Source organism: Piliocolobus tephrosceles, chromosome 19 (genome assembly GCF_002776525.5).
Source record: "Piliocolobus tephrosceles isolate RC106 chromosome 19, ASM277652v3, whole genome shotgun sequence".
Lineage (NCBI taxonomy): Eukaryota > Metazoa > Chordata > Mammalia > Primates > Cercopithecidae > Piliocolobus > Piliocolobus tephrosceles.
The window spans coordinates 2,215,581-2,224,544 of NC_045452.1; the positions used below are offsets into that span (position 1 = coordinate 2,215,581).

The 8,964-nt window shown below is 47.9% G+C and overlaps 1 protein-coding gene across 2 annotated transcripts in view; it reads left to right on the forward strand.

Moving 5' to 3' along the window:
* Positions 1 to 7,936, forward strand: part of USP18 (ubiquitin specific peptidase 18) — a 27,826-nt gene extending 19,890 nt beyond the window's left edge. The window contains exons 8-11 of one of the 2 annotated variants that reach the window (XM_026447145.2): positions 967 to 1,134; positions 3,369 to 3,500; positions 4,011 to 4,060; positions 7,301 to 7,936. In XM_026447145.2, the coding sequence (XP_026302930.1) occupies positions 967 to 1,134; positions 3,369 to 3,500; positions 4,011 to 4,060; positions 7,301 to 7,346 (396 nt within the window). In that variant the 3' untranslated portion in view covers positions 7,347 to 7,936. Of the gene's footprint in view, positions 1 to 966; positions 1,689 to 3,368; positions 3,501 to 4,010; positions 4,061 to 7,300 lie in introns of those variants that run through there. The other variant, XM_026447144.1, reaches the window with a different exon arrangement.
* The last annotated feature ends 1,028 nt before the right edge of the window (positions 7,937 to 8,964 follow it).

Consider the following 8,964-nt stretch of genomic DNA (forward strand, 5'->3'; position numbering starts at 1 on the left):
TTTTTTTTTTTTTTTTTTTTTTTTTTTGAGGCGGAGTCTTGCTCTGTCGCCCAGACTGGAGTGCAGTGGCCGGATCTCAGCTCACTGCAAGCTCCGCCTCCCGGGTTTACGCCATTCTCCTGCCTCAGCCTCCCGAGTAGCTGAGACTACAGGCGCCCGCCACCTCGCCCAGCTAGTTTTTGTATTTTTAGTAGAGACGGGGTTTCACCGTGTTAGCCAGGATGGTCTCGATCTCCTGACCTCGTGATCCGCCCGTCTCGGCCTCCCAAAGTGCTGGGATTACAGGCTTGAGCCACCGCGCCCGGCCAGATACTGTATTTTTGATGAGCGTTTGGTTGCAGATGTGGAACTCGTGCCTACGGGGGAGGGCAGACTGTATTTATTTACAACAATTTGTGTATAAGTGACAATTTGTGTATAAGTGGACCCACGCAGTTGAAACCCATGCTGTTCAGGGGTCATCTGTCCTTCACTAGTCTGGGGTTGCCCCCCGTGGATTTCCTGATTTCTCTGATTTCATCAGAGGCCCCGAGGACACCCCATGGTGGGTGAGAAAGGGAATCTGGGTCTGGCTAGTATCTGGGACGCTGGGGTTCTGATATCTAGAGCCGTGGGTGTGGCTTCTCATGGTTGCATCACTGAGAGGGACCAGAGGAGGGGTCCTGAGAGCAGCCGTAAGGGCATTTCCCTGGGGGCGAAACCAGCTCCCTGGAGCAGGTGTCGTGGCTCCCTTGGTCCTGGCGCCTGTGCAGAGCCCTGTGCCCTTGTGCCTCTTGTGGGGGGCCACACGGTGGTAGAATAGCTAGGTTTTGCATTATTCTCAGAGGAGCTCAGCAGATTCAGTGAACAGGAGCCTTAAACTCCGTGATGTCACCCTGCTTCCCTCTTTTTGGGAAGAACGCGTCACTAGCCCTGACTCTCCCATTCCGAGTGGACTTCATCTCCAGAGTGATTTTGCTTTTTCAGGTCTTGAAGCTGACTCATTTGCCCCAGACCCTGACAATCCACCTCATGCGATTCTCCATCAGGAATTCACAGACAAGAAAGATCTGCCATGCCCTGCACTTCCCCGAGAGCTTGGATTTCAGTCAGGTCCTTCCGATGGAGCAAGAGCCCTGTGATGCTGAGGAGCAGGTGGGATCCTCCCGACCTCCTTGCCATCCTGACTCTCCCCAGACGCCTCATCCTTTCCGATTTCCCTTCCTTCACCCCCAGTCTGCTGGGAGCCACCTGTTCCTTAGAGACTGTCCCCAACTTCTAAAGACTTTTTTTTTTCTAAATATTGGATTTGTGGTCATGTGCCTCACAGCACTGAGGGACGGAAACCAGAATTCAGTAGGCTCCTTTGGAAATAATGTGGAATACATAGAAATGCATAGGCAAACATGTCATTATGGGTTCTTAGTACCAACCAAACTTTCTTCCTCAAATGACCTGTGCCCACTTTGAGGATAATCATAAAGTAGCCAGTTGACTGGACCACATTTAATCAGAGTAAAGTTTAATTCACTTGTGCTGAGATAATAACTTACTGAGAGATTCTGAGAAAAAAAGAGACACAAGGCCAGGCAATGTGGCTCATGCCTGTGATCCCACACCTCGAAAGGCTGAGGCAGGAGGATTGCTTGAGCCCAGGAGTTCGAGACTAGCCTGGGCAACATAATGAGACCCCATCTCTCAAAAAAAAAAAAAAATTAGCTGGGTGTGGTAGCACAAACCTTTAGTTCCAGCTAGTTGGGAGGCTGACGCAGGAGGATCACTTGAGCCCAGGAGTTTGAGGCTGCAGTGAACTGTGATCTATCACTGTTCTCCAGCCTGGGTGACAGCACAAGACCCTGTCTCTAAAAACAAAACAAAACAAGAAAAACTTAAAAAAAAAAAAAGACACAAATATCTTTTTTCCATAGATTTGAAATGCTACATAGCAAATTTTGTATTCCCACATGTACAGGTCTATTTTTGGAGTGTCTTTTCTGTTTTATTGGTCTGTCTGGCTATTTATGCTGTAGAACCATGGCATTTAGAAAATTAAGGCCTGATAATATGTTAAAATAGCTCCTATTATAACATGATTTCTTTACCTACTTAGGCCGTGTACGTTTCATGGGATTCTCTTTTTCTTTCCTTCTAGTTCTTTTTATTTCTACCTGCAGATTCTGCCCAATGAAGTATATTTAAAATTGTTTTTCACTTAAAAAAGACTTTTTTGGCTGGGTGCAGTGGGTCATGCCTATAATCCCAGCTCTTTGGGAGGCCAAGAGGATTGTTGGAGTCCAGAAGTCAAGCCCAGCTGGACAACAAAGCAAGACTCCATCTTCTTGCAACAACAACAAAAAAGACTTTGTTATGGAACATTACAAATAGATACCAGGGTGTGTAGTGAGGGAAGAATTAGACAGTGAATCCTTGTTGTAACAGTTACCAAACTCATGGCAGGTCTTGCTTGTCCTATAACCCACCCTCTTGTTTCACCCAACCCTGTACTGGATTTTTCTGAAGCAAATCCCAGACTTCATACTGTTTCATTTGTAAACACTTTGTTATGTGTCCCTAAAGAATAAGCACTCAAAAGATAACTATCTCCATCTCGTAATTCCTTAACAGCATCAAATATCTGGTCAACATTCAGACTTCCTGACTGTTGTATAATCTATGTGGTTTGTTTGAATCTAGATGCAAACAATGCCTACACTTACATTTGGTTAAGTTTCTTTCTTTTCTTAAGTTCCTTTTAGATTTCCGGTCCTTTTCTTTTCTTTGCAGTTGATTTGGTTGAAGATTTTTTTAATATGCTAGCACTGGCTGGTTGGTGTCATTTAACATGTTCCTCTGACCCTTTTATTACTTGTAAACTAATATTTAGATACGTATATTCCCTGCATTTTGTAAAGTCCTGCACAAAGTCTGCAGATGAAAATAGGGATAATTCCAGCCTCCACTGAGTGTGACCCAGCTTTGTGTGTGCCACCCTTGCCGTCCGTCTCCCCTCCGCCTACAAAAGACTTTTGGCTGGGTGTGGTGGCTCAGGTTAGGGCCATTCCTGGGCTTGTGGAGAAACAGAACTGTGTTCTGATGACCCCACCCCTCCCAGGGGAAAGTTCTAATCTTGCGTTGGCTTTGGGGGCCTCTCTCGTGACCTCCTGCCTTCCATCTCCCGTGTGCTGTGCTCTGCCAAGCTGCTGAGCCTTCAAAGTTCAGGATCCACACTCAGGAAAGCCCCTCCTGGAGGGTGCCCACCAGCCGTGGGTCAGGGCTGTTGTCTAATATTCTGAAGTCCCAGAGTCAGGCCTAGGGTGGGCAGGTATCAGTGTGTGATGCAGTCATGTTTGTGGTGGTGGGTGAACTGTCTCGTGCCTGTGTCTTTCCAGCCTGGAGGGCAGTATGAGCTTTTTGCTGTGATTGCACACGTGGGAGTGGCAGACTCCGGTCATTACTGTGTCTACATCCGGAATGCTGTGGATGGAAAATGGTTCTGCTTCAATGACTCCAATATTTGCTTGGTAAGAAACATCATCCACAATTGCCTCCTGCCCTGGATTGGCCACCTCTAGCAAATGCTGGGCCTGGGACTACGTGGGTCTCTGAGTTCAAGACACACTGTGGTCCCACTGTCTCGGTGTGGGGCCTTTGATGAGGGTTCAAGCCTTTTTCGGCCTGAAGTCCCCATGTGGTTTGCACCTCTGTAAGGGTTCACTTCCCTCCATTTCTAAGTGTTGGTGCTCTTGGCTCATGCCCTGCGGCTTCGTGCTTCGTGGGAAATGTCGAGAGAGCAAGGAGAGTTAGAAATATGTAAGTTAGGCCTCTGGGATACGTATGACCAAGTTTAAACACAGGGACGAGGGCGCTAAAAAGACTTCATTGCACATGACGTCCTGCTGCTGATGCTCCAGGCTCTTGGGAGTTGCTAGAGGTGGGCTTGTCTGGAGGATGAGGGACATGTTATAGCGCCCTGTCCTCTGTGGGTGCTTGTGTCAGCTGGCTGCTTGACCCCATTTGTTTCTGGCTTCCAGGTGTCCTGGGAAGACATCCAGTGTACCTACGGAAATCCTAACTACCTCTGGTAAGAAACGGATTTGGGTAATGGGAGCCTGATGAGCTCACATAGGGTCCTTGGAGCTGCGTGAAACGCCTGTGGATTCCCCTGTTACTAACATGCTGATGGCTCACTGACCGCCTCATCTCCAACACTCACCCCACCACCCCATGCATGCCTCACACGTCACACTCCAGGAATATCGAAGTACAGGTAGCTCAAACAGCCGTGCCCTCCATCTCCCCTCTGCTGTGCGTGTGAACTTCCTGGCCGTATTGTCCTCTCCTCGTTTACCATCTAGGCCAACTCCCCTCTAATGTTTCATACTCATGGTCTTTTCCTACCGTGAAAAGCCTTTACCGATTTACTCAGATTCGTGGAGGCTTCTTGTATGTTTTTTTTGTTGTTGTTGTTTTTTGTTTTTTGACGGAGTCTCGGTTTGTTGCCAGGCTGGAATGCAGTGGTGCAATCTTGGCTCACTGCAACCTCCACCTCCCAGGTTCAAGCGATTCTCCTTCCTCAGCCTCCTGAGTAGCTGGGACTACAGGTGCGTGCCAACAGGCCCAGCTAATTTTTTTTGTATTTTCAGTAGAGATGGTGTTTCACCACGTTGGCCAGGATGGTCTCAATCTCTTGACCTCATGATCCGCCTGCCTCAGCCTCCCGAAGTGCTGGGATTACAGGCATGAGCCACCACACCTGGCCTTCTTATATGCTTTTATTGCATTTAAGCATACCTCCTTTACAGCAAAGATCATTTTTTTTTTTTAATTTTATTTTCAGAGATGGAGTCTTGCTTTGTTGCCCAGGCTGGAGCACTGTGGTGTGATCACAGCTCACTGCAGCCTTGAACTCCTGGGCACAGGCAATCCTCCCAACTCAGCCTCCTGAATAGCTAGAACTACAGGCATGCACCACCTGGCCTGGCACATTTTTAAAAAATGTTTGTAGAGGTGAGGTCTCACTCTGTTGCCAGGCTTGTCTCAAACTACTGGGCTGAAGCCATCCGTCCATTTCAGCCTCCCAAAATGCTTGGATTACAAGCATGAGCGCCATGCCTGGCCATCACACTGTTGTTTTTTTTGTTTGTTTGTTTGTTTGTTTTTTTTTTTTTTTTTTTTTGAGGCGGAGTCTCGCTCTGTCGCCCGGACTGGAGTGCAGTGACCGGATCTCAGCTCACTGCAAGCTCCACCTCCCGGGTTCACGCCATTCTCCTGCCTCAGCCTCCCCGGTAGCTGGGACTACAGGCGCCGCCACCTCGCCCGGCTAGTTTTTTGTAGTTTTTAGTAGAGACGGGGTTTCACCGTGTTAGCCAGGATGGTCTCGATCTCCTGACCTCGTGATCCGCCCGTCTCGGCCTCCCAAAGTGCTGGGATTACAGGCTTGAGCCACCGCGCCCGGCCGTTTGTTTGTTTTTTTGAGACAGAGTCTCGCTCTATCGCCCATGCTGGAGTGTAGTAGCGGGATCTCGGCTCACTGCAAGCTCCGTCTCGTGGGTTCACACCATTTTCCTGCCTCAAACTCCTAAGTAGCTGGGACTACAGGCACCCGCCACCACGCCTGGCTAATTTTTTGTATTTTTAGTGGAGATGGAGTTTCACCAGGTTAGCCAGGATGGTCTCGATCTCCTGACCTCATGATCCACCCGCCTCGGCTTCCCAAAGTGCTGGAATTACATGCGTGAGCCACTGCACCTGGCCAATAAATATTTTTGTAATCGTTAACTACTGAGGAGAAGCTGGACAGAAAAAAGGTGGATGAAGTTGAAGCAGAGAGACTTTGTAAGTTTCTTGGCTGAGCTTTGAGATTGTGTATCAGAGATGCTATTGGAGGTGATTTTCAGCTGCAGAGATTGGCCTGGTCATTTGAAAAATAACGGATTAGGTGAAGCTCACGTTTGAAATCCTCCTTCTACTTTTCATCTTTCTCTCTTGTTTATTCTGAGCATCTGTCTTAGACATTCAATCTTTGTCACTTTGTGGTTGTCACTGATTTCCCTATTAGTGAGATCAGAGGTTGGCCGACTTTCTCTGTAAAGGGTTGGAGAGAAAGTACTTCAGACTTTGTGGTCTGTACAGTGTCTGTTGCAACCACTTAACTCTGCCCTGTAGAGCAAAAGCAGCCATACACACTATGTGGGCAGATGAGCATGGCTGGGGTCTAGTTAAATTTATTTGCAAAAAGAGGCTTGGAGACTGGGTGTGAGCTCATACCTTTAATCCCAGCACTTTGGGAGGCCAAGGTGGGAGGATCACTTTAAGCCAGGAGTTCAAGACTAGCCTGGGCAATAAAGCAAGACTCCATCTCTACAAAAATTAAAAGTTATTATAGCTAGGCATGGTGGTACACACCCCTAGTCCTAGCTGCTCAGGAAGCTAAAACAGACAGAAGGATCAGTTGAGCCCAGGAACACGAGGCTGCAGTGAGCTATTATTGTGCCACTGTACTCCAGCCTGGTGACAGAGCAAGAACCGGTCTCGTCAAAAAGTAAACAAAAGGCTGGGCAGGGTGGCTCACACCTGTAATCCCAGCACTTTGGGAGACTGAGGTGGGCAGATCATGAGGTCAGGAGATTGAGACCATCCTGGCTAACACGGTGAAACCCTGTCTCTACTAAAAATACCAAAAGTTAGCTGGGCATGGTAGCAGGCTCCTGTAGTACCAGCTACTCGGGAGGCTGAGGAGGGAGAATGGTTTGAACCTGGGAGGCGGAGGTTGCAGTGAGCCAAGATTGCGCCACTGTACTCCAGCCTGGGTGACACGGCAAGACTGCATTTCAAAAAGAAAAAAAACAAAAAACAAAAAATACCAAACAAAACGTAATGCGTATTCTCTCTTATAAATGGGAGCTAAACATTGGATATTCATTGACTTAAAGATGGCAACAACTGGGAACTGCTGGATGGGGAAGGAGAGAGGGGAGGGGTCAAAAACTAACTGTTGGGAACATGCTCATATTCATGTGACAAACCTGCACGTGTGCCAGCTGAATCTAAAATAAAAGTTGAAAGTAGATTTTAAAAACCCCGAGGGGTTGGATTTGGCCTGTAGCTTGTTAACCTCCTCTTTAGATATTAAGTAACAGAAACGTAGTGCATATCTTCCCAGGTCGCCTATTTTGTTCCTCTCCGAGGTGATGGATAGATGAAGGCTTGATCCAGCCGCCCTGGAAGTTTGCTGACACTTGTTCTGTCATAGATTAACGAAGCGTTGTTTTCTGACGAAGATTTCATGCCGCTGTGCTGCTGTGTCTTCTCTTCTCTCTAGGCAGGAAACTGCGTATCTTCTGGTTTACATGAAGATGGAATGCTAACGGATATGCCCAAACCCTTCAGAGATTGACACGCTATCATTTTCCATTCCATTCCTGGATCTATGGAGTCTTCTGAGTCTTCTAAGAGATTTTGTAATGAGGAGAAGCATCGTTTTCAGACTATGTAACTGAGCCTTATTTATAATCAGGCATATTACCAAAATATTTAACAATGAGGGTCCTCAGGTCCTGATCAGTCAGAATGGATGCTTTCACCAGTGGACTCGGCCATGTGGCTGCTCAGTCCTGGGTGCTCGCTGCTGTGCAAGACGTTAGCCCTTTAGTTAGCAGGCTGTGGGGAGTCCAGGTGCTCCCAGTGGGGAGAGCAGCGGCAGTGGGAGGGATCTGGGGGCCAAAGGTCAGTGGCAGGGGGTATTTCAGTATTTTATAACTGCTATGACCAGACTCATGTGTACTGGCTGAATATCAGTGGTGTTTGTAATTTTTCACTTTGAGAACTGACATTAATACTATATAAATCAAGTGTTTAGTAACTGTTACTCATTTATTCAGCAAATATTTATTGATCACCTATTCTCCATAAGATAGTGTGATAAATACAATCATGAATAAAGTTATTTTCCACAAAAGGACTTTGCAGTTTTAATGGGGGACAGTAGGGCTTGTGCTATAGGAATTCAAAGGCAAGGGAAGTCACTTCTGTCGTGGGGCCCTGGGAGAAGGCTCCAGGCTGAAAGGGTTAGGGTGGAGGTCCCCCATAGGGGCAGCGTACACAGTGGACTGGCTGCAAAAGGCCGTGCTCAGCATTCAGACAGCATCACACACTCAGCTTTTCTCTACCAGGGAGGCGGGTGGGGAAGGATAGGGATAGGAAGGCATGTGGAGCTCAGAGTGTGGAGGGGATCAAGCGAGGCTCGGAAGTTTGCACCTGATCTGGTGGGTGGTGAGGAACCCCTGAAGGGGCGAGGAGGAGAGGAGCACTCAGCTGTGTTCTGCTTACACTGATCTGCTGCTGGAGTTAGAGACAAACGTGGTGGGAATGGAAAGCCACACACAGTCACTGGCGCCATTCTGGAGGGAGAATGGATGTGGCTGGTGAGAGAACAGGGACCCAGGGAGAGTCCGGCACCAACCTGGGAGGGGAGCCCGGTGGGTGTGGGCACCCCCTCTTTACAGGTCAAGTGATAGAGACACTCAGATGTTTAACCCCTTGTTCAAGATTCCATACTTGATAAATGGCAGATCAAACTCCTAACATAAAATGTGGGTCATTTCTTTATTATTTTATCTCTATTGGTTAACGATGATTAGCCATGCAAGAATAAATGATTATTGTAAAATCTTCAAACAATGTAGATATGTAGAGAATCCCTTCCTTGGAGCTTGCGCTTGTCAGACAGGTGTGGATGAGCATCCTGGGGTGGCTATAAAAACTGCCAGAGTCTGGGTTGCTTACAGCAGAAACACGTGGTCTCCCAGAAGCCCACATTCAAGGCTGGATGTGTCCAAAGGCCTGGCTCCTGGAGGCTCTGGAGGAGAGCCTGTTCCCTGTTTCTCAGCTTCTGCCGGTTGCCAGCAATTGTTGCTCTTCATTCACTCCAGCCACTGCCTCCATCTGCACACAGCCAAAACAGCATATCCTGACACGCTCAACCTT